Source organism: Patagioenas fasciata, chromosome 2 (assembly GCF_037038585.1).
Source record: "Patagioenas fasciata isolate bPatFas1 chromosome 2, bPatFas1.hap1, whole genome shotgun sequence".
Classification (NCBI taxonomy): domain Eukaryota; kingdom Metazoa; phylum Chordata; class Aves; order Columbiformes; family Columbidae; genus Patagioenas; species Patagioenas fasciata.
In genome coordinates this window covers 149807772-149835688 of record NC_092521.1, presented here as the reverse complement: position 1 = coordinate 149835688, position 27917 = coordinate 149807772, and the positions used below count along the sequence as shown (strand labels likewise).

Sequence of the window (27917 nt, the reverse complement as noted above, 5' to 3'; positions counted from 1 at the left end):
GAAGCCGCGCCGCGGGGGAGGCGGGGCCGCGCCAACGCCACCCGTGACGTCAGCGCGCCCGCCCGCCGCGGGGTGCTCCGCGGAGTGCCCGGACCCGATCCGCGCCGCTCCGCTCCGCAGGGGGCCGGCGGTGTGTGCCAGTGGGGGCTGTGCGGGGACGGAGAGAAACACAGCCCGGGGGCTAGGCCCGCCTGGCGGCATGTTGCACACTTGTGTTAAATGTATAGGTATGTGTGTAGGTACAGGTGTGGGTATAAGCACCTATAGAGATGCGCAGGGGCGTACGGACCGACAGGTCTGCGGAGAGAGGACTTCGCGCCTCTGTACCACATACATACCACATACATACCACAAATACATACACAGCGGCGTGCAGATGTATCAGTGGGTATAAAGGAACAGGCAGTTCCATCAGAACGCACCCAGGCAGCTGTGTTCACTCAACTCCATACGTGAGCTGTCGTCCTCCGGAAAGCCGGGGCAGGACGGCGGTGACAGCGCCCGTGGGACGGTGCCGGGCCCAGCACAGGGACTTGCCCGGGCCACAGAGGTGGTTCGTCCCCGCCGGCCGCCGCCGCTGTCCCCCCGTGTCCCGCGCGGCGCAGACTCGACCGCAGGGGGTGGCACTGGGGTCGTGGGCGGCTGGGCCGGGACCTACCGGCCCTCGCTGATATTTGGGAGTGCGGCGGAGGCGCCGGGGCGGGCGAAGGGGACCTGTCTGCCCGCGCCGCCCTGCACAGGGAGTCATTTCTCAGGTCCTCGGGCCCGGGCAGGTGCTCCGCGGGCCGCGCTGCGTTCACTGCGGTCGGAGAGCTGCCTCGTCCCGCTCCGCTGCTGCACAACGTGCCGAGGACCCGGTGGGCAGGGACAGAGAGCCTCGAAGTCCCGGCTGAGCCCCACGCATCGCTCGGCAGCTCCTGCGGGGTCCCCTTGCCCGGATCCTGCTTCCTGGGTGGGGAGAAATAAAAAGGAAGATAAACGAAAAATAAGGGCAGCCGCAGCGCTCCAGGAGCTGCCCCCACAGGAACCTCATTCTTCGGGAAAGGAGGTCCTTTGATTTTAATTTTTTCCTTGTTTTTTTTTTTCTTCACCACCACCGCGATTCCTCCTCGGGGATCTATGCTATTTCCTTACACCGTCGCGCCGGCCCACTCCGGGTTTTTTCGCGCCGCACGAGGATTAAACTCGCTCCGCGCAGAACCGCGGAGCCCCTGCCTACCCACGGCCGTGGAGCGCTACGGCTTGTCGGCGGAGCGGGCAGCACGGTCGCCCACGGGCGACTCCGTGGGCTACAGCCACCGCCTCTGCTAGGAGCCACGCGGGTCGTGCCGCGGGACGGGGAGGCTTTGCTCACTCCATGCAGCCGCGCAGAGTTGATGATGAACTCGAGCGCACTCACCCGCGCAGCGGCGGGAGCTGCCTGCACCGCTCAGGTGCCGGCGGCTGGGGGGCAGTTCCCGCTCTCTGCGTGTAGTGGGGAGCCCAGGAAGGGACACTGGGGAACTGCCCGGCAGCAGCCCTCGACTTTGCCGAGCACAGATACTAGTTATTATTCTGCCATGTAACAGTACTTTTTCATATTTTTTTTTCAACAGCGTATCACTCTGGCAGGTAAACTGGTGAGTGTCTTCCACTTTTTGCATCCTGGTGTCTCCGGCTCTAAGGACTATTTACGAATAATTCTCTTCATAAACGATTGCCAGCATGGTTGCATTTGTGAGTAAACCACAGCTTTGGAGGTCTCTACAGCAACTAATGCCAACGGTGGGACTGCAAAATGAAAACAGGGTCATCAGGATTTAAATGTAAATGGACTCTACATCTCCTCCAGTATCTTTTGAGGGCGATTCCCAAGACGCTGGATATTTGTGAACGAAGTTGCTAGTTGGCTCTGCCATCGATCAGACTGCTCCAAGTGAAATTGTGATCCACAGCAGAAAATCGGAGTCTAATCATTCAATTAAAAAATGCCCCTTTCCGTAGCCACCCTCTGACGCACAGTGGCTTCAGGATTTCATAGGCTGGTATTTTGTTCTGCAAAGCTCTAAATGTACAAAATCAGATGACTGACACTATGAAGTTTTGTCTCATACCTCTAAAGTTTAAAGGCTGAAGTTACTTCAGCCGCATTTTAAAAGTTTGAAAAAGTATAAGAAAGAAGTCTAATATTAATAAATCCTCTCTGGGTTTGCTCGACTGAAAAGAGGTGGGCTAATGTAAACAATATGATGGTCTAAAATGAACCACCTATTTACAGGAGTATTTAATGTGAAAAAAATCTCTCTTTAAGCAAACAAACAAAACAGGCGATGTGTTGTTCTTTACAAATAAATGAGACAAATTAAATCAGATTGGTGAGAAGGTCGTTTGCCACAGAAAATATTTTGGGAAATTATCACCATGTGTACTTGAGAAGGGAACAGCTGTTAAACACATTTCTGTATACTTATTTCTGTTCTTAAGTTAAATTTAAAAAATAAACAAACAGTGATTAATTACTTCCAGAGACCAAAAAAAAAAAAAAAAAAGAAAAGAAAAGAAAAAAAAAGCAGATGTGTCGATTACAGATAAATTGATTCATCTGTCTAACTAAGTCTAATGTTCGGATAAGTTAAACAACAAAACGCACCCTGACTACCTCCAAAACTTGCTGTTATATTTCGTTGCTTGATACTGAGTCTGTTCACATGGTTATTATTAATAATGAGGAATAAACACCATGCAAATACGATCTGCGGAAATGTCACCAGTTCTCGCAAAAGTACTGAAGACGGAAAATCATTTATGGAAATGACGTAGTTGTGAGACTTCATTGCCTGCTGCTGGGGTGCTCATTAGTGGGAAACCTGTATCCTTAGACGTGCGGTGTTAGTAACAACTGCGTTACTGTATACGTCATCTTAAAAAAATAAAGCGGGGACCAAGGGAACAGCCAACAAATACCCAAATTAATAACGTTCATTCGCTTTCTAGTGGGTGTTCTTTAAAATCTCAGCCTTTGATTCACTCGGAAATACGCCCGTAACAGGGCGGGAAAGCATCATTTTCCCAAAACCGATGAAGGGCGAAGTTGCTCCTGGAGTTTTTTGGGGGGAGTGAGGGGTGCTGGGGGGGCTTCCCACGGGCTTTCCCGGCTTAGTCCCGTCCCCTCGGGTGCGAGGCAACTGGTGTTTCAGCCCCCGCACGGGAGCAGCCTGGTCCCCCGGAGGTCCCCGGGCTGGAAGGGTGCTGGGTGTCAGGTCCAGGGCCGGGCTCGCTGACCCCCCCGGCTCCCGCTCTTTGGTGCCGCGTCTGGACAAGCTGTGTTTGCTTCTTTGCGACATGAAACTGCACGACGCTCATCACAAGGTGAGCTCTTCCCGCGTGTTGGTGTGACGACTTCCTAGTGGCACCCAACGGTGTCCACCGGGACAGCCCGCTGGGACTGCAGAGAGCCGGGCTGGAACCACCGCTCCCCGGCCGCCCCCCGCGCCCCTCGGCACCGCGGTGGGTCTCCCGATCTGCCTCTGGAGATTCTCCTCCGCTTGCCACACGTCTGGCAAATTGTTCAAAGTTTTAAGCAGATATTTAGAGGGTTACAGAAATTAGTTTTTTAATCCCGTGCGTGCACGACTGAGTGCGTTTGGTGGGAAGAGTAACGCGCAAACTGCTCCGCTCTCTCCCGCGGATCGGAGTCGAAAACGCTCAGCTTTTGAAAGAAGGGAGGTTAAGCGTGGAAAGGTTAGTGGGAGTGAATGAGATGTAGGGAGCTGAAGTGCTCTCTCGAAGAGTGTGCTGAGTGAGTGATCTCCATCTCTGTGTATTGCTTCTACAGAAATACATTTGGATCCTTGATTTTTTTTTTTCAAATTTAAGTTGGGTTTTGCCATTACCTGATTTTAGCAAAAACTGTCAGCGAGACTGTAGAAGTAGAGGGACCCCTCTCTTTTTCCCTGAGCTTTGACTCGGGGCTCCAGCAACACACAATATTCTGGGGTACTCTCTCCGGATTCTTGGTAGAGAGTTTAGTTTGTGATACTTTCCTGTAGAGTAAACTAGTTCTGTGAGGCGAAGACAGAAATGTTGAGGCACTTCAAACACATTAGAAAGGAGACTTCTCCTTTTTATTCGCCTAGGAGGACGATGCTGGCATTTGAGCACACATTTGTAACCATAAACATGTAAACGGTGTAAATTTGGCCAGTGGAGACTGGTGGGTCGCCATTGCACTAGCCGAAGGCAGAATAAAAATCCTAAGGGATAAAAAAACAGCGAAAGGGCAAAACATCTCAGGCTGACTTGCGGGATGGGATCAGGAAATGTCAGCTGGTAGGGCTCAGCCCTTTTAACCACGTGCATATGGTTACACCTCTGGTTTCCTGCGGAACCGTCAGCGCTTGTGCAGTGCCATTAAAAAAAAAAAAAAAAAAAGAGGCAAATATTTTCGGGACGTTCCAAAACTGAAAGCCGGAGCTTAATTTATTCTGGGGACTTGAAAGGAACGAGGTTTTCCTTTGTGTCTGTTGCTTCGGGGGAGGGTGTGTGTCGGTTTGGCGCTGAACGCTGCCCGCATCTACATATGTAAACCCAGCAGCGCTTCACCCGCCCATGCCGGTGGGATTGCGGGCGCTGGCAGCTCACGACAATGCTGCCAGACAATGAGAAATACGCGGAGCCTGCGCGGCTGCGGTGGCGAGGAGCTGGCCAGTATTTAGCTCCAGATCTAGAAGTACCCAATCTGCGCGACGCCCGGCGGAGTCCACCGCTCGACCCGCGGCCGCCTCGTCTTCCTGCCCCATCATTGTCCCTGTCTGCTGTGGTTAGAGGGGTGGGGACACGCAGCAGCCACACGACGATATCCCGATCTGCAGAAGAAGGTGTAACGAGAGGCACCAGCAGCAGAAAAGGCTGCAAATCGCTGTCGTGTGGTTGCTATTAGCAACAAATCAGCTGAACAGCCTGCAAACCCCGAGCACCTAGGGCGGAGGTGGCAAGGAAAACGCCAGGGCTGGAGAGGCTGGGGCTGGTGGGCGCCTTCCCGAGGGGACCTCCGTGCAGCCCCGAGCTGCCTCCCCGGAGGGCGGCCGACAAGGAACAGGGCAAGGGCAGCCGCCGCTGCCACCGCCGCGCACTGCGCTCCAGGAGAGGGGAAAGGCAACCCACTTAAAAGAGACAAAATGGCAGCTCGTGGTTTGTAGGCATCCCTCTCGGTGCTGAGCGCCTGTCTCGTGCCCCCCTGTCCCCGCTGCTGCCAGCTCCTCGGTGCCCGGGGGCTCTCCTTGTCCGCCCGCCTGCCCGTGGGCAGCGCCCCAGCCCGAGGAGCATCAGCGCGGTGTCCCGCGGGGCTCCAGCCGCAGCCCTTCGTCCTCCACAACTAGCCCACTCATCCTGGAAATCAAACTCCCGTCCCTCCGAATGGGACATGTCCCGACCGGCTGCACCGGAACACCCGATAGTCCGGAGGAGCTGCGGTTCCCCGCCCCGCGCAGCCCAGCTCCGGCCCGCGGGCTGCCGGAGCCGGGAATCCGCAGAAGGGATGCTCAGGCTCAGCAACCCGCGCAGCGACAGCTGCCTCTCAGGGGCGTCATTCACACAGCATCCCTGCACCATGGCCATGCCAACACCTTCCCTTGCAGCATCGTTTTTGCCTTGCTTTTTGAAATTTTTGGGCTTGTTTGGGTGGTTTTTTGTTGGGGTTTGGTTTTGTTTGGTGTTGTGGAGGGTTTGTTGTTGTTTGTCGCATGGTGTGGGGCTTTTGTTTGTTTGTTTCGTATTTCCCATTTAAAGTTCTGGGGGTTGTGTATGCAGGGCTATTTTGACGTGGAGCTTTTTTTTTTTTTTTTCTGTTAGGGTTGGGTTTGGCTTTTTTTTTTTTTTTTTATTTGAAGGATCGGAGGCCTCCAACAGCCGCGGGATCTTTGGCACGATGTTGTCTCACAGATCAGAAAATGCCTCGTAAAGGAGGCATCTTTTGAGCATCCCTTGCACATGTAGAGGGAGGAGTGGGAAATACCAGTGCTCACAGAGATGCCCCAGAGGTCCGCGCTCAGTGGAGGCCCCGGGATGCAGGCGGCGCCTCCCGGCCTCGGCCTCCTCCAGCGAGGATGCGGCGTGCGAGAGGCACCGGCGGCGCGGAGCCCGGCGGCGGGCGCGGAGGGGGAAGGGCTGTTGGCTGCTTCTGCTACGGGAAAAGTGCCTCCCTGCCACCGGGGAGACTCACCCGGCCACTCCCTGGGAAATATCCCCCTCCGCTCCGTTGAGAGCATCGGTGCGAGGTGCGGGGAAAGCATCTGCCTTTCCCTGAGGATGGGGAGCATACAGTCCTTTGTCTCTCTAGACGAGGTGCGATATTCAGTTGCGTACCATGAAAATATACGCACCAAATGGCTGCCGCGTCCCCCTCCACTCTCTGGGGGAGGTCAGAGGGACCGGGGCTCCGCCGTCCCCTGGTGAGGTGTGGAGCCGGCCAGCCTCGAAGGGAGGCGGGCTCCCTTGCGGCAGGGCGGACTGGGACACGGGGCTACGGCGCCCCGCAGCCGTCTCGGGGATGCTGGAAAGCCGCGTCTCAGTGCCTCCTACCCGGCACGCACATCCCCAAGCGTCCGGGCCCGCTGGAGCACCCTAGGGCAGGACGGAGGGGAAGGGCAGGGAGGGGCGCAGGGCAGTGCGGGACCCGCCGCATCGACTCGGCGGAGGGGAGCTGCGGCCGCGGGTGCTGCCTGTCGGCCGTGTCCCCCCCGGCCTGGCCCGGCGGCGAAGCTGAGCTCCGCATCTCGCCGCGGCCGCCCCACCGGTGGAGGCCGAGCGGGCAGCGCTCCGCGGGGCACCGGGCAATTCGCGGCTGCGCGGTGCGCCCGGGGGGTCCCCGCGCGCCCCGTTCGAATCTGGCGGCGCGTGGGCGAAGTTCCGCGGGCGCGAGGCGGGGAGCTGCGCAGGCGCAAGATGGCCTCTGCCCGGGCGGCGGGGGGCGCGGAGCCGGCCCGTCCCGCCCGGTGGGGTGGCAGCCGGCAGGGGCAGCCGGCGGGGGCCAGGCCTCGTCCGTGGCACCGGCGGGGCCGAGAGACACGCTTCCGCGCCGGCCGAGGAGCCACGTCCCCGCCAGCGGAGGCGGCGCGGAACGAAGCGCAGTCGTACCGCGGTTTCCCGCCGGCCTTCGGCGGCGCGGGGCGGGCGGCGGCGACACTCCCCGGCGGCCGAGAGGCCCTCAAGCCCCTCAGGCCCCTCGCAGCCCCGAGTCGGTGCCGCTCACGGCCTTTCCGCCGCTGCCCTGCCCGGCACGTTCGCGGCTCCGCGGCAGCGACCGGGGATGTAAGTCCCTCTGTGTGCCCATTCCCTGCTGGGTAAACCTCTGTTTGCCGTGGAAATTACGTGTCCTTCGTGCTTTAGCCGTTATCGGGTTGGTTTTTTATATTTTTTTGTTCCTTTTTTTTTAGCCCACATCATCACTGTTAAATAAATGTCCCATCCCCAATGATGGTGAGACCGAAAGTCGCCCCGGTCCCCACCGGGCTTTAACAGTTTTCACATTATCCTGGTGAGAATCCTCTGTTAGTCGTGGCGAAAGGGAGTGAAGGAACCGGAGCTGGAAGAAATCCTTGCTGCCACAATTCTTTTGCAATTCTTGAATTAATACAGCACAAAGTAACTGTGGCTTTTAGCCCTCGGAGCAGGGCAATGACTTTGAACTCGGGAAAGCGGAGATCCGCAGCCCTTCGGACGGGAGAGCAGGTTCTCCTCAAGGCACTTTTTTGTTAGGAGACAGGCAGAAAACATGAAAAAGAAACTGTTTATAGTAAAATAAAGGAAATCCGTTTCAAGTACCCAGAGTAGAAGCAAGAACGTTAAAAATTAACAGCGGAAACAGGAAACACTTATCTGAGTAAACATTGTTTCAGAATTTCACTGTATTAAAATTGGGAGGGCTCAAGGTGCTCGCCGGGGACGCAGCAACCCGCCCCCCGCTGCGGTTCCTGGCGGCGGGGGCCGCTGCCGCCGCCCGCCCCGCGCCGGGGCTGGAAACCGGAGCCAGGCGCGGCGAAACAGCCCGATCCTCGTGAACCGGTTTGGTGGCAAAGATCGGAACTGCAGGAGATCCTGCGTGGTGGGAGATGAACAGTCCAGGAGTGATGTTTGGACAGCGGGAGCACAGCTCTGTGCCACCGGCGCGAAGGGACGGGCGGTCCGGGGCTGCGGAGAAGAAGAAGAGGCGGAGAGATGGCGGAGCTGGAAAGGGGAAGACTTCGCCCCAATACCGTCCCCGGTAGGTCTCGCTTTGGCCGCACTTTGAAAATGCCCAGCGAAACGAGAGAATCCTTGGGCAGCGGTACGGCGGGGGAGGTGACAGGCGGTACGTCCTCGGCAGCAGTGGGGGGATAAAGGACCGAAAGAGTCGCTTCAGCTGGAAGGACGCCCGGCGCTGGCTTTGCCGCCGCCTTCGGGTTTCAATGTTCCCCTTCATTATCAGAGAATCGGAGGACGCCGACTTTGAGTGGAGCTCCCCGCAGCTCGCTCCGGTGCTCCCCTGGCCCCCGGCGCCGCGACGAAAACCGCCTTACGTTCCCCTCCCGTGCCAACGGGACGGGGCGGATTTTTTCACGCAGTATCACAGTGTGTTTGGGATTGGAAGGGACCTCAAAAGATCATCGGCGGTGCCGGCCGCCGGCATTGGCCTGCTGAAAGGCGTCGGCGCAGGTTGTTTTGAGCAATGCTGGAGGACAAGTAGCTCGGCTCAGCGAGCTCGTCATGTTCCTTCTCTCTTTTTCTGTACATTTCTGCATTCTTTTTTCCTCTTTCTGCTTGTCTTCTCCAGAAGCTTGTGGAGCTCTTCATGCTCCCTCTCCCTTGCTCTCGTCGGGGCTGGATCGTTAGCGCTTGCTCCCCACTCCGACTGGGCACGAAAGCGCTGCTTGGAGCTGCAGACAGCTGAACCAGGGCGGAAAATCTGGTCGGACGGACAGAAAAACATCATTTTCCAGTGGGCACAGACCGTCCCTGCCTCCACTTTTGATCCGATTGCTTATTGAGCACGCTCAGAGAAATGCAACAGACTTCGGCTTTACCCCTCGATCTATATAAATGCAACGTCGGATAATAAAAAGATTCTTCTTACGTATACTGAGCTGAGATTTATTTCCAAATAGGGAGGATTTCCGTATATTTCCAAGGAAACCCATTCGCTATTGCAGCTGCAAAGAAAAATATCATGAAACCGGGGAGGCTGACACAGCAGCTTCGCAAGTAGAAGACCAAGATACTATCTTTGATCGTCCTCCCAGTTGTGCTTAGCAATATATACGCATCCCAGTGCCATCTGCCCAGCAGCTAAACAAAAGTTTCACATGGCAGGACAAATATCCTCGGTGGCTTCTGCAGCTCGGCGAGAGAGCTACTGAAAACGTTTGTTCTTTTTCGGACGGGAGATGTCGAAAATGTTGTAAGAGCTTCATAAACCTCGAAGGGAATTATTCAGCTCCGGTTTCATTGCTTTATACTTCAGAAGCACTCTACAAACACCGAGAGTAGTTCCATTTTGATGCTAAGTTTTGTCATTATCAACTACTTCCAGTATAAACAAGCGCAATTTAATCACTGTGCTAACGTACAACCCTCTGCTGCAGGTTGAGGGATGGTCTTTGAGCGAATTAATTCAACCAGTACGGTGTGATTAACTCATATAGTTGAGGGAATAGAGCCAAGATAGACAGTCGGTCACATGGAGTATATACATTAAAACCTGTTTGTTTCTAGTGAGGCTTTAGAAAGCAATCCAGAGCTGCGCAGGCGGAACCTGGCACTCACCATCACAAAAATTACGTTCTTCCTTTCCCAGTCAGCGCAGTTTAACAGGGGCTAAGTTGGAACAGACAAGAGGTGAAACCTGTGGCTGACCGGGATGTAAGAATACACCATTTGTTTATTTTCAAGAATAATTCGGGGTCAAATAAAGACAGGAACTGTTTTCGAGGTAGGCAACCAAACCAAATCATTGCGATTTCTAGGCTTTGTTCTTGTTATTTTAGTACTATACTGTTCTGTTCACTGAAATCTTTTGCACACTCAGAAAGACTTCCAATGGGAACAAATGTTTGTCCTTCAACACCACATTATCAACAGAGGTCATTTGCTATTTTTCAATGAATTATCCCTTTTATTTATTTATTTGATCAGCTATAAATGGAAGTTATTCGTGTATATAAAACTGAAGTTTTAACTGTTGAAATTGAACTGTACATGTTTACTACAGGAAGAAAATATCAACTCTTGTTTAACAAGACATTATACATCAATAAGCAATAACCTTGTGGAGGATTTGCAGTCACCTGGTCTATAAAAACAAGCAGGACAAATAACAGCAATTTATATGCAAAAGTAATGATTTAATGACTATAAGCAAGACAAAGCAATAGAATTGTGCTTCTTTTGCAGACTGGAGACAATGAAATGTTTAACTACAATTTTCCCGTACAAACATGAAACAATATCCATATAGAATAAACACCCTCACAAATGTATAACTGATGGGTGATGAACACACAAAGTTCGACCAAAGCAAAGCACAAACTGAAAAGTGTTCTGGGCTGTTCATACTTTTATGGTGGAAAAGTTCCTTCTACTGAAAAAATAATACCCTTAGAAGCCTCTAATAAAATGCACCTATTTGCAGGCCATTAAAGAGGAGGCATTCTCCACAATTTATTGGAAATATTAAAGTACCTGTTAAATTTTAATGAAGTTAGTACTGTACCATACACATATATATATTAAAACAAATTTAGATAAAATGCCTTCATCCAGCAACTTGCTGGTTCCTTAAAATTTATACCAAAAAGTTTATGGCTTCTATAATGATTCCATGTGCTTTTAAAAACACAGTCCCACCGCACCAAATAATAAAAAGGTAATCAAACAGGTCATAGGCTTCCATGTCCCTTTTTCTTTTTTTCTTCACTGCATCACTTCAACATTCGGTAAAGTAAAAATATATCACTCAGAAAAAAAAAAAGACAAAGCCAGTAAAATCCTTTTAAGATTGCCAATTGCCTCCAGGTTATCAGAGACTTGAATGTGCTTTCCCAATACTGTAGCTCTCACACGCAGTGTTTCTTGCAGTATGAGCAAAGCTCAAACAGGCGGCATCTGCAAGGGTCGAACCAGTTTAGAAATTTAACAACCATATCATGAGTGCATGAAACACAATATTTTCTTTATAGTATTTATAAATATATCATACAATACTGTTTCCTGTTATGTCATATACCAATATGGCATTGTACAATAAGCATAATGCCATCTGATTCTTACAAAAGCGAATCATTTAAACAAGTCAGTAAATAAAACGGTAATACCCGCTTTTAGGCATACAGATTGTAAAACTGAAGTTTACTTTTCTTTTGATCGGTTCTGCGCAGCAACAGAGAAGTAAAAGATGCAACATAAGAATCAAAATGGCTAATACGCAAAAATTGTTATTCACAGTGACATGGCTACATATATGCATTATTCTATGCATATTTTTTCAATTTTGTTGGATTTCAAGATGAAAAAGCACTTGCTTTCTACAGGTTCACAAAACAGCATAAGAACAATAACAATCGAAGAGAACGCAATGGAGGAGTTAGTCTGGATTAACAAACTACTTCCCAGGATTTGTATTGATTTCTGCATACTCCCAGGTCCAGATGGTGGGAACGGAAACAACTCCACATTACTCAGAACAGGTGAAGGTGTAACTTTTGTTTGCTTCCCAGTCCTCTGAAAACAATTTACATTTCAATCTTGCGTTTCCATTAACGTCCATCCTGAATGTCACCTAGTCCGCCTTTTATAGCCAAGTTCAGTGTCACTACAAAAGAAAGCAATTTGGACGATAGTCACATGGATTAGCATCTATAAAGCTGTAACGGCATGGAGAGATCTATATAAAGGAGGGGCAGGGGCGGTAGCCTGGTTGGCGCATCAACCAGATGAAGTGGCCGAGGAGCCATTTATCGATGTTTTCCGTGCTCTGTTGGTAAAGGAGGACTGATGGTTACTGCTGGGGCTGCTGCTGGTGCCATTCATGGTGCTGGAGATGTGAGGGAACTGGGGGTGAGGAGACTGGACCGGTGTGCTGGGGCTGGGCAAACAGGAGGAGGTGGAGGGGATGCCTCCTGCCGGGCTGCTCGCCTTGTCGCTCCCAGAGTCACTTTCCAGCTCCCCGCTGTTATTCAAGCCTTCCCTCTGGTGACTGATCTTCATCCTCTTGCAAGTAGGTCTGACCCGGTATTTCAGGGGGAGAGGCCCGTTCTGCAAGGCAAAGGGGAGACCCCAGTAAGTGCCCTGCTGGGGCAATGACCCACACGCCCATGGGGGACACGCCAGCCATACTCACCCGCCTCCAGGTATAGATGTAGGCAATGTCCATGAGGGTATAGTAGTCCTTCAGAGGTTCCTCTTCATACATCACATCGATCTGTTCAAGATATGCATCATTGCATTAAAGAGCATCCAGACATTTACCACTACACACGTTTGCTCTGAGGTGAAAGTAACTCCGCTGCCATAGATAACAGAAAATTGAAAAAATGCTATATCACAAGTAGAAGGGAGTAGGGAATTCTCATATCTATTAGATATATTTAAATATGTTAAGGAGCAACTTTATTGATACCTCGATACATAAAGCATTAAAAAAATTACAGACTGCCACCAAGCTCTGTGGATAGATATTTTAAAAACCATTCATAATCCCATCAACTTATTGTACACACCAGAAATACCTGGTAGTTATCATTTGCTGGAGTTGGCTGTAATGAGAAAATGAGTGCTAACCAGCACGAACAGGCTTAAAATAACAAGACTGATTTTAAGAAAAACAAACAAACAAACAAACAAACCAAAAAATCACTGTTTCCCTGTAAGTACCTGGAAAGTGTTAGGTATATCCATTTTACTTCGCAGGAACTTTCTTAGATGCATCACTGTCATTGCTGCTGGGCAGCGTAAATATCTTTTGTCATTCACCTGATGGAATAGTAAAGAAAATCAGTCTACAGAGAACAAGCAATTACTCCCACTGAAGTGGTACTCTAATATTTTATATATATTTTTAAATACACTTTATTAAATGAGTAATTATAATATATAAATTTCTGCTACTTTATAGGGAACAGCAGAAACAAGTGGTAAATTACAGTTCTAGAATAAGTAGTAAAAAATGCAACTGATTTTATACATCAAGATTTTTATATCATAGTAAAACCCTTTTTAGAATATTTATGTATTACATACTGATTTTTTTAATTAATAAATAATTTATTGCAGAATCTGACCAAACAATCAGATTCCACTTTAAAAGTAACACTGCAGGTATTTTTTATTTTAAAAACTGTATACATATACAGCTGTATGAAGATATTTGACCTCTTCTGTATTTTGCGCCATGATAAGAGGTTTGCTTCTTTTGTTCTAGACACACACACCTATATATCTTCTTCAGCTACAAATCTGCCCCAAAGATGTTCATGTGTGTTATGTTTCCTCTAGAGTAAGGGAAAGTTATTTACCTCTTCCTTTGATTTTTCTTTCTCCTTATTTCCTTTTCGTTCCAGTCTGTGAGAAGAAATGAAACAATTACGACAAATAATAAATACAGCTGCTATTGGTCAGGTAAACATAAAATATTGCCATTCTGGAACTTGCCTATTCTGGTCAAAGAATTCAATGGATAAGCTTATTATCTCGTCGTCTGTTATAATTCTTTTGTCTTCGTCAGCCACTTCTCCCCTGTCTTCATTAGAGCCATTGGCAGCTGCGCAGAAATTTCCACAATAATTTACATTTTGAAATTCAAATCAGGAAGAATGGCAATTCTCAGTAACACGAAAAAAAAAAATCTCCATAGTAAGATTATGAATTAAAGCTACCTAACTGTTAAACCAATAAACTTTTACTATGCTAAATTTAATTCTTAAATTCTGTCATGGTAATACATAATTTGAAAGTTAAACAGCAAAGCATCTAGGTCAATACTACATTTGTTAAAGTTGCGAATGAGAATCTTTTACCATCAGCCGACGGATGAGCAGCATAAAAATCCCTTCTTCTTTTCATTTCATCTAGATGGAAAAGCACATATTTTTCTTTTAGTATGTACTCTGTAACTGCTTTTCTGCTCTTAAGAAAAACCCAGTTTAACTACTTACTTTTGAAAAGGCCTGGTACTAGCTTGTATACAATATCTTGGAGAGTTTTATCTGACCTGAAAAAAAGAACAACCCCAAAACATAAAATTAAGCTGATGAAGCAGTATTTTAATCTAAGTGGCAGCTCCTCATTTATAATCTTTCACAACAATGAGGCATCTTCTACAAAGTAGGAGGCTAGTCATAAAAAGTTAACTTGCAAGACCATGTAATCAAACTACCACTGCTCTTAAATACTGCTATAAACCAAAACTCATCTGTGCCACTACAACTCAAAAATAATTATCTCGGACCAAAGAAAGCCCCAGAAAACAGAGACAAAAAAAAAATCTGAAAAGAGAGGCATGTTTTGAAGGTTTTTGCCTTTTAGCCTGGAAAGCTTCAGCAAGAGCTTTCATCATTAGAAGCTATGGCTGGAGTGAAGCATGGCTGGGAGAAATAGAAAGTGGAGGTAAAAACTGTCGGGATGGTACATGAGAATGGGAGAGAGGAAAGAGGCAGCATCAAAGGTTGTCATATGCAAAAAAAAGACCAACAAAAACTTTCTGTCTCACATCCAGAGAAATCTTCAATTTCAATCAATGACAAAACTCCAAAGACAGAGCACACACATGAGTTAGCTTGTAAACTGACAAGTCCTTTCACATTTAAATCACAGATGAAGAGATAACATCCACACGACTACTGCTGGTCTCCCCATATAAAGTAAAATAGGAGATGGAGGGCGCACATTGCTTCTTTCTCCTACCTTATATTCAAAAGCGGCCGAGTTTTGTGAACTTGGACATCACAGATAGGACAATACTTGCTGGTCTCCAAGTAACGCACGATACAGGTCTTACAGACTGTAAGTCAAATACGAAAGTCTTTTAGTGATGGTCGTAGGTGACCGTCAGATATGCATAGATAGAGGTGCGATTTTCTAAACTATGCAAGCTACAGCAAATCGTCCATTGTCAGCATCGCGCTGCTTAAGCTAAACAAATACTCAAATAAGCTGCAATTACCATGAAAAGGAGACGCTTAGAGAACATATATTATTACTTTAACAAAGACCGCAGGGCAATCGCCAGAAAAACTGCACCGCAGCCGGGGCACCTATTTCCCAGCCCGTCGGGGAGGCGGAGGGACAGCGGTGCCGAGCACCTCGGGGGATTTGCGCTTGGGGAGGGTTTTTTTGTGTGTGTGTTCCCGGGATGTCGGGAAAGGTGGGAAGCGGCGGGGGAAGATCGCGGAGAGCCCGACAGTACTTACAGGAGTGGAGGCACTCTATGATGGTTGTTGCATCAATGAAGTACCCGCCGCAGAGCACGCACATGAGATGGGGGTTTAGCTCGGTTATTTTGATTCTGGTTGTTCGGTGCATTTTGGCGTGGCGAGGGGCGGCTCTGAAAGACACACACACACCCACACAGGACCGATCAGCGGGGACGAGCGCGGCGGCGTCGTCCCAGGTGCCGAGATCCAGCGCGTCCCCTTCCCCCGTGCAGTCGCGTCCCCCGGCGCAGGGGAAGATAAAGCGCGGAAGGCGGCGGCGCGAGGCCGGGTGGCGGGCGAGGGCCGGTCCCGGGGTTGGAGGGGCGGCCCCGCACCGCCCCGGGCGCAGCCCCGCGGAGGCGCGGTCGCTCCGCGGCACCCACCGCGCCGCTCCCCGGCGGGCACGGACTCTCCCTGCGGCGCGGCGGGGCACCGGGCGGCTCGGGCTCCCCAGGCGGCTCGGCGGCGATGCGGAGGGGAGCTCCGGGGGGGGACGGCCAGGCACCGGGCTGCTGGCGAGCAGCACAAAGGGGAACCAGCGCCTCCCGGTGCGGCTGCCTTGGCATTTCCGGAGAGCGGGGAGGGGCGGCGCGGGGAGGGACGGGGGGGGACACGCACCTCGGAGCGGGGCCGGGCACCAGGGCGGCGGGGCCGGCCCGCCAAGGGGGTCCGGGCGGCTGCCGCTGCTGCTCGGTGCCGATCCGGATCTGCTCCGCTCTCCGAGGGGGTTGCTATAGCAACTTACACTTACACTTGGCATCCTGCCACCGCTGGGAACACACGAGAGCCGGGCGGGGGGGCGGCCGGGGGCCGGGCCGAGCCGAGCCGGGCCAGGGGGTGGGACTCGGGGCCCGGGGGCTGGCGGAGGGGGTGGAGGAGCCCGTGGGGGTCTGGGAGCCCGCTTGCGAGGGGAGGAGAAAAGCGGGGAGGGGTAGGGCGGGAAGAGGGGGGGCGGCCCGGGCGGGGTCGGGGTGCCGCAGCCCGCAGGGTTGTCGGGGCGCGGTGCGAGGCAGCCCGGGCGGTGGGGGCGGCTCCGGGCGCGGGGCTGAGCCGGGCTTTGGGGTCTCAGCCCGGCGGAGCCGAGCGTCAGAGGCTCCTCCCGAGCCTCGGCCATTTCGGATCCTCTCAGGGGCCTCTCTCCACGTCGACTCGGTGTGAGGAGCTGGTCTGAGATCGCTCCTCTCCCCCTCCGCTCACTCCCTCCGCCGAGTCGGGCTCCCGGGGACCGAGCTCCCCACACCGCCGGCGCGGTGCCGAGCCTCGGCTCCCGCTCCGCGCCGCCGGCATGCCCTCTCCCCCCTTCTCCTCTTTCCTCCTTTCTCTCCATCCTTCCTTTTTCCCCTCCTCTTTTTCTCTTTCTTTCCTTCCCACCCTCTTTTGACTCTCGTTTGAAAAGCCTCCCGCGGACGAAGCGAGCGCGGTGCAAAGTTTTTCAAGAGGTGGAAAAAGATTTGCAACACCAGAGTAAGGTGTCTGGACGGGAGAAAAAAAGTCTCGGCATCCTTAAACCAACCCCCTTTTCAGTAATAAAGCCTGCCGAAGCGGAGGAAAAAGCCCAAACCGACTTTGAACGGTACATTAGTGACAACATGCGAAGGACCATGTGACCAGATCATTCCTAAAGCTAAATCAACACCTTGTCAACACAATGCAGCGACAAGAGTGAAAAACAAATGTCATTTTCACAGTCTGAAACCTATAAAGTCCCATCGGATGCACTAGCACCAACGTTAGATGCATACATGCTATTTAAAATGAGAGGGAATAAGAGGTAAGGGGGAAGTTACACCAGGAGAAAAACCTGTCAGCCACGTCAAGTGCAGACTAAATTATTTTATGCCAACCAGATCCTGAAAAATGTAATGTAACAACGGTACTCCAATGCAAGCTACTAATTTCCCCATGTCAGTGCTTCCAGCACACCAGCTCCTGCCCTTGGTCCCCACTCTTGCCGAGGCAGAGCTTGCGAGCCTCCTCTCACTGCAGCACCGTGCGAGCTGGAGAAGTCTCAAGACACGAGGTTCTCTCCAGTCACCCGCAAATTTCGATGTTAGAGCAGCGGGGAAAAAAAAAAAAAAAAAGACAACACACCAAGCTTTCTAAAAGTTTTGCATTTCGGCCAAACCGGCCAGGACAGGGGTGCAATATTGCCCAAGAAGTGTGCACAGCGCCAGCGAACGACCCCAGCCAGGAAACCTCTCTTGCTGCTGCAGGAGAATCCTCGAGTGAGCAGCAGATAATACCCCCAGCATCAAACCGCAGCCAGGCACCACACAGAAAACTAAAGTGCAAGAAGCATCAAGCCAGACCATGCCCCAAAATCTATTCCTACCCCCGTGCGAGAAAGCGAGACCCCCGCTGCATTGTACTATGGTTTAAATGTCGCTTCCAGGGTCCCTGATCTTCCGCTTCTTACTTTTAAACTGATACCGAGGGTTTGCTTTTCCCAGAAAAAGCAGAGTCTGGGCTTGTGCACTCCTCTCTGAAGAGTCCAGTGCCCTGAAGCCGGCGACTCTGGGGTCCCTTTAGGTACTTAAACATGGGCAGGCTGCCTTCACGGTTCTGTGTTTTATTTGTTCAAGTCACTACCTTATAATTCATAAAAATCTGAACCAAAAAACCCAGCAGTGCCGAGGTCAGGCAAGTCGGCTGACCGAGAATTCCTTCCCAGCCCTGCCAGACTGGGACAAACCTTTCAAGACCTTAACGCGTTTATTTCACGCAGGCGTAGCCCCTTCCTAAATGGAGGGGGATTAAATTCAACCGTGAAACCTGTTTTGTCGAAGCAACCCCTAAACGCGGATTATTTATTGCCCAAAGTTAGCACATTTTCAACGTGCTATGAGCTATCTTTGAAATCAGTTATTTTCTCCAGCGAGCTGAACCTGGTGTCTAACTTCTCCCCCAAAAAACACCCGGACAGGCACACGCACACGCGTGTCTGTGCCTGCGAGTACCTAACACGAACGCAGCACATTTTACTTCAGCAACCTGAGCTTGATATTTTGGTACGAGGGAAACTCTTTCAGATTTTTTTTCCTGCTCGTACTGATAGCACAGCGAATACCAACACTTCACACAGGCAATACCAACAGCCTCTTAACCAGGACAATATATATTTACACACTGACACACAGAATAACCAAATACAAAATATACAAAGATAATACTCACTAGAAGTAAACAATGCCAGTCGACTGATTATTTAGAGGCCTTAAACAGGTTATGTCAAAATGAAGAAAAACAGAAGTGTCATCTCCCAAGAATCAGCCACATTATTAAAAATCTATAAAGGCAATGATCTATCAAACCTTGCTCGACAGGTCTCCAACAGAAAATACACACATAAAAAATAGAAGCATCGCTTGGATAGGTCTGTGTACTTTGCACCAATCTCCTCTCAGAAAACTCTCTCATCAGGAATAAAGAAGCCGTCATTGTACATCTTCACCCATTATCAGTCAGAGCCACTTTTAGTATCGAGCCTGTGATTACTCTTTCGCTTAAAAATGGTCACATATATTTTAAAGGAGGGACGGGGCTTCTTTCCGAGAGGGCACACGGAGCTCAAATATCTCTGCGCAGCTCGCTGCAACGAGGGAAGACCTGAATATTGGCAACAGAGTGCAAAAGGACCCCAATCCCTTAAATCGCCTCCCTGGAACGAGATAAAGGACAAGATCCGGCTACTTTCAAAAATGCACTAAAATGTTTATTTTGTACTACCTAAGCGACCAGGTAGGTCAAGCCTCCGTATCCCTGGCAAACTGCAACACAAGTCTGTCTCAGTATCCAGGACGCACTATAGAGTCATTCAAAGGAGTTTTACTGGACTGTATTTCCAGAATCTCCCTGGACCTTGAGACAGTCCCATAAAATTAATTGCTCTGACCACTACAGACAACGCAAAAAAATCTTTTAAACGCCAAGCTTGCTAATGAGCACATGCATCCAGGTTTTTCTCAACTTTTCTGGAGACTGGAGGAGTGAATCAAAGTTTCTAGAGGCTGAAAAGTGACTATCTCACTTTTACAGAAATGCCATTTTTCTACTTATTTTTACCTGATTATTTGCAAACATTTACAGTAAACACAGATAAATACGCCGCACTGTATATTGCCAAGGCCACACAACCACAAAAACATACACCAGCAACTTTCCAGTGCTGCCCATCAGCAGCACGAGAAGCCCACTCGTGACATCTTTAAGATGTGACAAAGGGATTCATGTAAATTTACTCCTCCCGGGCTCGAGAGAAAAGAGGAAAAAAAAAAAACACAGAGAAAAGAAATTAAAAAACCGCCCTGCGTCCCACAGACACATCACCTTTGCTCCAAAGACTGCAGCAAACCGCACGCCCCAGCTCCCCAAGATCGCAGCCAGAATGCTATCTTTACCCCCCCAGAAAGTTACTTCTCGGTGCTGGCAACCCCTTTCCTCTCCCAGCAGGCACAAAGCCCCGAACTTCAGCATTTAGACCAGAAATGTAAGAGGAGGCATTGGAAACAACTGGGAACCGCCATCTTACCACCCATCCAATTTCACACAAGTACTTGTCCAACTTAAGTTAATAACATTTTCTGCTGGGTGCCCCGACGCCTAACAACCCCTCCAGGAGGATCGCTACCCCCCACTGGCTCTATCTCTATAAAATGGGTGCGCTATCTGACATTTTAACCTCCCCCAGACACATTTCTTTCGGGGAGAGCTGAAATCACTTGACCCAGGCAGCTCCAGATTTCACGAACGTCCCTGTTTAATCAAAATCTGCCTTTAAACAAAGGGCGCTCAGGCCGGGTTGGCAGCAGGGTCTGGAAATATAAATATTCTCCTCGGGGGCCATGTGCACAAAAAGGTTTTAGGGGGCGTTTAGAGAAAGAAAGGAACTAAAATTTGCAAATGTGGGTGCGTAACGCGAGCGAGTGCACAGGCTGCTGCTGCGTGTCTATATGTGCGTGTGTGTGGCTGGAGCAGCCTGTCAGCGCTTTTCCCATACGGAGAGCTCGGGGGACACCTAGGCTCCCCTTTGCAGCCCCCAAACCAGCCGAAAACCGCCGCCGAGCCCCCTTCGCCCCCCGCCCTTGGTAGGGCGACACCTCGCTTCATACGTACCCGGAAAACGGAGCCGGTTGGCGATGATCGGAGCGGCCAAAAAAGACAATGAAAGTTAAAAGTCGTTCAGCAGAAAATGAATGTGAGCCAAGCGGCCATCTTGAAATGAACTGCAGACGCTGTCAATTGCAATAAGCTTATTGCCGCCGCCGCCGCTGCGCTCCGCTCATTTTAGTTACAAAACACCCGGGTTTTCTCCTCTCGTCCACCGGCCCTTCTCGCTCCCTCGCTCTCCCTCCGAGTTCGCCGCCCGGGCGGCTCAGGCGCTGGGAGCGCAAAGTCTCCCCGGTCCGGATGGGTCCTCTCTCCACCAGCCCATTGTCTCTCCCTGTGCCCCCCGCTCCGCCTCGCGGCCTCGCTCGCGTTCCTTTTTTATTATTATTATTATTACGAGTATTATTGTTGTTGTTATTTCATAGTTGGTGGCGGGGACCCGGGGAGGGAAGGAGGGCGGGCGGGCGGGCGGGAGGAGGGCGGAGGAGGGAAGAATGCAACGCTGAAGGCACACAGTGGAAACTGACACCGTCCCCAAAATGGCTCGGAGTTCGCCCGCCCCGCCAGCGTCACGTGGGGCGCCTCATTCCTTAAGGGCGGCCTGGGAATTAGCGGCGCTGCCGCCGGGGCCCGGCAGCCTCCCCGTGACCCAATCCCGCAACCCGGCCGCCTCCTCCTCCTCCTCCTCCTCCTTCCCCCTCCGCCTCCCTCCCGCTCCCCTCCCCCGCCCGCCGCCCCCTCCCCTCTTTCTCTCCCTCCCCTCCCCCCGGCCCTGCACGCGCTCGCCCGCGCGCCGCCGATGCCTCCTTTTCCTCGCCGCGCCGCCCGCCCGCCCCGACCCCCGGCCCTGCTCCGCGGCTCCCGCCCGCAGGAGCCCGATCCCTCCTCCCCTCCCTCCGCCCGCGCCGCCGCTCCCGTTCTGTCCCTCCGTTCCCCACTTTCCGCCCGCGCCCTCGCCGCCCCGGCTCCCCTCCAAACACCCCCGCTCGGCCCCCGTCCCGAACAACGCCTGCCTTCCCCCCGCCCGCCCCCGACCACCCCGCGACGTGCGTCCCCCGCCCTGCTCGGCGCTGCCCGTCCACCCTCCCCACGGCGCACCCCCCCACACTCGCATACCCGCTGGCCCCACACGCCGCCCGTCCCTCGCAGTCCTCGCCTCCGTCCTCGCACTTGTTGCGCGCTCCCACCCGCGGCCGCCCCGTCCCGCCACGAAGCGAACCCCGCGAGGGACCACGCTGCGGCCTCGCGCCCCCGCTACCTCGTGCTCGCTGCCCTCCGCCCGCACGCGGCCGCACCACGCGCCCCTCGTCCCGCTCGGGGCTGCGCGGCGCCGCCGGCGTCGGGACGACACGTCCCCTCGGGGGCCGCGCCGACGCTTTCCCGCCCGGAGCGGCGGCCCCCGAGCGGCGGCGGGAGCGGGTGTCATGGACACCCGAGGTGTCCCCCGCCCCGCGAGGGGGACGAGCGGTGCCGGGCACTGTCGCCGCAGTTGGAGGGAGGGAAGCGGGGAAACCCTCGCGGGCGCTCGCCACCGCCGAGAAGAAGACGCCGCCCGCAGCCCGGAGGAGCGGGGAAGGAAGAACGCCGCTTCGCGCCGGGCGCCGCGGCGAGGGCCCGTCTGCCGGCGCGCTTCCACCGCAGGTGCGGGCGGGCTCCGCGGCGGCCACCGGAGCCGGGGCGGCCCTGGTGGAACGGGAGAGAAGCGGCCCCGCTGCCGGGCGCGGAGCGGCACCGCGAGTGGGGAGACGCCGTCGAGCCGGAGCCGACATCAGGCTCCGCTCAGCCCCGCGGACTCCCGGCTCCATAAAATGCCATTGAAGTCCTCCTTGCCTCCCGCGCCGGGGACCGACCTTTACTCTTACAGAAGATGTAAGATCAGTTGGAGGGAAATAACAAAGCGCGGTGGGCAATTTAGCAAACGCGCCGTAGCCGCGGCACCGGAGGAAGGGATTTTTGCCTAATCGAGCTGCTCTAAAATTCAGCATCTTACTTTTAGGTACAGCTAATTCACCCACAGAAATTGCAGAACAGGAGCGAATAAACTTTATTAGATCCCAAAGAAAAATAATCAGTGACAATTCTAAAAATGCACAAAATAAAATAGAAGGAATGCTTGGAAGACATTACAGTTAAGCAAATATTTTAACAAGTTCATTAAAAAAATGACACGAGCAAGAAATACCAAGTGCGGTCATAAAAAAAAACAGTTATTTCACTTAATTCGCATCCAAGGACTTTAAAAAAAATTTGCATCAAGAAATGAAAGACATTTGTCATTTAGAAGACACTCAAGAATGAGAGTCCAGCTCAGCAGGCTGACACCTTCAATCACAACTGAGTCGCTCTCTCTAGACTTTTTGCAGCATCTTTCAGTTTTCCAACTAAATCCTAAGAGATGAAATACTGTCTTAGAATAAACATATTTTGTAAAGGTCAGCTAAAGGCACATAATATTTTTTGTATGCAGAGAGACAGGGGAAAATGGCACCTTCTACCACAAAGAAATTTTGCAATTGCTGAACAATGCCAGCAAAGTAATTAAAGAGCTTCCCATTTTACAACATAGTAAGAAAAGTAGAAAGTGAAGAAAAACACCTTTTAACATATCTTATCTACTAAAAGAGATCACTATTCTTAACACGTAGATTTTATTGGTATTGTTACAATGGCCAACAAAGCACTGTATACCTTTCTAAACACTGAAAATATTTTGAGTGCAATTTCATATTGGAACCATTCTCCAGCCAAAGCACGTCAGATTTAACTAAGTCAGCAAACAGATTTAAAACACTCATTAGTATGAAAAGGGCAACTTTTGCGGCACACATTAAAAAGGGGAGTTGAAAACCTGAAGTGTTAATATCTTGCTTTTTTTCTTTCCCCCAGCCCCTCTTCCCAATCCTCCACAGTTTGGTCACTTCCAAGCATTACAATACCTCTATTGTTCAGTTACACATTTAAATCGCTAAACAAAGATCAATGTTTGTTTCAGTACATTTCTTACATGTCACTAACATCACTGAAGAGTCTTCAGTTCGTTCTTTATTTTTAATCATGACACGTTTAAATCATTGAACCAGCTTCTTTAATCATTTCTCTAAAGCACGGAAAATCAGAGCTTCAGAAAAATGATGTATTTCCACATGTATATATATATTTTACAGTTATGAAAACACAAAATATTTATGCACTTCTGTAAAACGCTCCCCAAGCAACTAAAATCAGTTACTTTGCAACTTTATTTGAGAAGACAGGAAAACCACTTGGATAATTTTTGAAGTTTCTCCCCTACCCTCCCAGTCCTGCTTTTTTCTTTTTTTGCATAATAGTAATATTTTATTTCATTTTAATTGACAAGTTGTTAAAAACATTTACATCCACAACTGGATCCCAGCATAGAAACACTGATGAAGGAAAAAAGTACCTGTAATTGTTCCATCGTGCAACTAAAACTAACATCTGGGTGTGATCCTGAATCACTGTTCTGGAAAACAAGCAAACAAACAAACAACAGTGCCTGTTTTACTTAAAAAAAAAAAAAAATATCATGAAATTGCATTTTTTTCCTCTGAGGGTGCTGGGAGTACAGTACCTCTACATTTAAGGTCACCAAGTAGGAAGGCTGGTAAGTTTTATGAAGCTGATTGCTCTAAATTAAAAACAAAAAGCATAGAAAAAGTCAGGTCTCAGCACTGAAACAGACTAAAGAAAACACCTTGATGTGTTAAAATTACCTTGATTTGATATTCCAAGCGCCAAGACACATCAGTTATATGGAGAGGAGATCTGCCTATGCTGAAAGACACAACAGTTACAAGTTCCCTGCACTAAAACAAAACATCACTTTCTAAAGTGTCCATCAATAAAGAACTTTTTCATGCTCCTTGTAATGCTTCTTGACAAGTTCAAAAAGTTTATTAAGAGCAGGGTTCTGGAAGAAGGAAGAAAAGTTTCAACAGCTATTTTCTAAAGTTTGTTAAAAATAAACTTTTTTTTTTTTTTAATGGAACAATATTTCTTTAATGACCTAAAGTATGCATAGGTGTTTTCCAGGACAGATTCAAAGTAGCTGTTATTGAAACTACATATCTGTGCTGACTGATTGACCTACCTTCCCAACAGGATTTCCAATGCATCCTTGTTTTTCTAGAGGAAAAAAAAAAGAAAAAGAAAAAAAAGCTAGATTCAGTAAATTCATACGAGGAAAGAAAACACAAGTATGTTAAAATTGGTTTTAAAACCTGATATTCGGTGCAAAATTGTTCTATTCTCTCTTTATCCAGTTTACAGTCTTCTAGACACGTGCTACAGGGAAAAAGAATTTATTAGGTTTCTGTCAACATTAACTCAGCAGCACAGTTGAAAGTAACAGCCACTAGAGAAATGGGGTAGCTTCTAAGTATTAGTACCTTATAGCTGATATGTCGGCTTTCTGCTTTCCTGCCTCCAGAATACACGTTGCAGCCGCAGCATGGCAATGTTTTAATACCGTAGGGTCAATATCTTTCAGGTCTGGATCGTCTAAAATAAATGAATTACTGATGACACACTTATTTGCCAAATCCCAGCACAGGGTGCCAAGAGCTGCTGCTCGCCCTCTAAGCAGTGCCTTTCCCACAAAAACTTCAAAATGAAACACATTTGGTGTTTGAGAGAGAAAGGACGAGGCAAGCAGGCAAGGTGTGAGGAGGAGGAGAGGGGCTGAAGCCCTGGCTGCTGCAAGCCGTACCAGGCGGGGCTGCCCGGCATCGCACGCCCCACCGCCTCTCCACCGCCTTCCCATCGGGACAAAAAAAAAAAGAAAAAAGAAAAATAAAAAAAAAAAAAAAGAAAAAGAAAAAGGAAGAAAGAAAAAAAAAAAGGAAAACCTCAATTTCCTCTCCAAGCCCCGTCCGCGCTTCCCAGCAGCCTGTCCCCAAAGGCGAGGAGCGCAGCCGGAGCCCCCGGCCAGGCGGGGGACCGGGACTGCCCGGCCGGCACCGGCGGCTCTCTCCGCGCACGGAGGCGGCGGCAGCGTCATTAATACCACAAAATTAATTAGAGGGCCGTACAGCTTAATGCCGTGGTTGCCGTAGGACGCGTCCACGCGCGAAAAAAAAAAAAAAGAACACGATCGCAGTGGAGCGGCCGAGGAGAACCGTCTCCTTGCCCTGCCACGGGGACACGAACGCGCGGGGGACCCCGTCCCGCGCCTCCCCCGCTCCCCATTTCCGACCGCTAAAGCTTTAATGAAACGGCGCGCGGTAGAGATGACACCCCGCGCAACGGGACCCGGGAGCCGTCCACGGGTGGGAGCCACCCTGTGTATGTAGACGCCGGCCACTGCAGCACGGACACGCGTGTATATATATGCGGACACGCGCGTGGCGACGTTGGAGGCAGGCGCACGGCGCTCGCTTGCGCGCTCCGCGGAGCAACACGGCCCGCACCGCCCTCCCCTCCCCCGCGCCTCACCCAGCCCGGCATGCGGGTGCTCCAGGAGGCTACGGAAGGCGGCGCGGAGCAGCGCGGCGTACGGGCGGCAGGGGAAGCGGCGGGGATCGCCCAGCAGCCGCCACCCGCCCTGCGCGTAGGGCGACAGCTCCATTGTGGGCGCCGTGACCTTCGACACGCGCCCACGTGACGCGCGCGCAGCTGATCGGCACGGCACGGCGGGGCGGGGCCGCCCGCGGGGCGGGGAGCGGCGGGGGGAGCTGCGCGAGGAGCTGCGCGGCCGCGGAGCGCGCGGAACGCGGCCCCGCCCCCCGCCCCGCCCCCGGCCGCGGTCCTGCCCACGCGCATCTTGCGCACGGGAGGGGGGACGCATCGTCCCGCGGCCCTGGGGCTGTGAAGTGAGAGGCGGTGCTGTTTCTGGGCGAATTTGGGGAGGGATTTGGCGCCTGTCGCAGCGAGGGTTTACTGCCCGCAACCCATTCAGTCCCTCGAGTGCTTGTATCGAACCAGCTGCTTTTTTTTTTTTCTTCTTCAATGTCTGAAATGCGAGCTTAGAATAAAAATTTTGTCACAAAGATTGACGTAGCATTTTGGTAACGCCATTGCACATTTTGACATATATAAAATAGTGACAGACAATACAACCTTCACTGGTGATTTAGTAAAGATGTACAAATTATGTCTAAAAACGTCTCTGCTAAACTCATAAATTCCTAATGTGAGGTGTTAATCTATTGCATTACCTTTTTTTTAACATTTTGAAACATTGCCATAGTCCTCAAAAAATCTTAATATTTTGCAAGTAAACAATGAAATGGCATGTGTTTGTATCTCAGCTAAGGACCGAATTAGGACTGATCTAATAAAACATAGGTAAAGGCCTTATGATGTCACACGAGTTACGATACATACAACCTTTGGAGCTGAAGTATGCAAAATGTTTTAGATATCACCTTTTTCTCTGAGTGCGGCTATTGTGAATGACAAGAACTTCACTCTGTAATCTGATCTTCTTTATTGAACAAACATTTCTGCTGAACATTTCTTAAAGGGAAATTCAATGTTGCAGGCTGCTCAACTTAAAAAAAAATGAGTAAGCTAAATGCCTCGGTCAGATTCTTGATTTTAAAATAATGTCTTTATAATGTCAAAAAGATAGTACTTTTTTTTCTTTCTCACTACAGATACATACCAGACAACTCAAAGTGCAAGACCAAACAACTTCACAAATTATTGTCAAGTATGCAAAATAATAGAAAAGCAGAGCATTTTCGCTTAAGTTTTCAATGTTACTTCTCTGAAATAGTGTTGCTAATAAGAGCAGGTCAGATAGTAGTACATGTAAAGTATAATATTCCAGAGTAACTTAATTTAAAACAGTGAGTGCAATCTGCTCTTTCGATCATCTGCTGACCTGTGCTGCAAATCCATTTGCAGGTTGATGGTGCTGCCAGAGGACTGGACTTACCAGGAAAGAGCTTTGAACAAACACGTTTCATTTCATCTGCACTATTAATGGTAATTGACTGGTAGCTGATTTAATCAAAAAGCTGTTGGAATTTCGTATCTGTATCTGTAGCTTCCACTAATTACGATCAGTCACCTAAGGGCTCAGTCTAGCTTTGGAGGCCAGTTCAAGTTTTGTTGCAGCAAGAATGGTGAGAGCAGGCTTTATCACATCCCACCACATTATTTGGATCACACTACATTTGAGATCATCACTGTTTTGTTTTTCATTTTTTTTGTTTATTAATATAGCTAATTGATGCAAACCCAGCTGCCCACTTGTCAGCACCTGTGTCCCCTTCAGGGCGGATGCAGAGCACGGGCGACCGGTGACTCTGCTCTCTTGCTTTCCTGGCACTGTGGGTTGTCTGGTCACTGTGTTGTAAAACGATGTGTTTGTGTACTCAGGTCTCAGTTCTGCCCAAGTTGAGCTCAAAAATAAAACCAGGCTGG

General features: G+C 50.5%; 2 protein-coding genes across 5 annotated transcripts; both read right to left on the bottom strand.

Moving 5' to 3' along the window:
* Positions 1-10334: 10334 nt before the first annotated feature.
* BMI1 (BMI1 proto-oncogene, polycomb ring finger) lies at positions 10335-21664 on the bottom strand. 3 transcript variants are annotated; one of them, XM_071805219.1, is made up of 10 exons: positions 21642-21664; positions 15417-15550; positions 14911-15007; positions 14163-14218; positions 14025-14075; positions 13660-13768; positions 13524-13569; positions 12883-12981; positions 12350-12430; positions 10335-12264 (listed from the first exon to the last, which is right to left on the bottom strand). In XM_071805219.1, exons 2-10 carry the CDS (start codon positions 15526-15528, stop codon positions 11935-11937), a joined length of 981 nt encoding a protein of 326 aa, XP_071661320.1. In that variant the 5' UTR covers positions 15529-15550; positions 21642-21664; the 3' UTR covers positions 10335-11934. The 3 variants fall into 3 exon arrangements, with proteins under 3 accessions (XP_071661320.1, XP_065687390.1, XP_065687391.1); XM_065831318.2 differs by lacking the exon at positions 21642-21664 and adding an exon at positions 20532-21176; XM_065831319.2 differs by lacking the exon at positions 21642-21664 and adding an exon at positions 16038-16246.
* An 881-nt stretch (positions 21665-22545) lies between these two features.
* Positions 22546-26161, bottom strand: COMMD3 (COMM domain containing 3). Of its 2 annotated transcripts, XR_011737761.1 has the most exons (9): positions 25980-26161; positions 24935-25046; positions 24767-24830; positions 24637-24671; positions 24260-24320; positions 24118-24174; positions 23950-24009; positions 23530-23622; positions 22546-22913 (listed from the first exon to the last, which is right to left on the bottom strand). XR_011737761.1 is itself a non-coding variant. In XM_065831320.2 (8 exons), exons 1-8 carry the CDS (start codon positions 26110-26112, stop codon positions 22854-22856), a joined length of 582 nt encoding a protein of 193 aa, XP_065687392.1. In that variant the 5' UTR covers positions 26113-26161; the 3' UTR covers positions 22546-22853. The 2 variants fall into 2 exon arrangements, 1 of the variants encoding a protein (XP_065687392.1); XM_065831320.2 differs by lacking the exon at positions 23530-23622.
* Positions 26162-27917: the final 1756 nt, after the last annotated feature.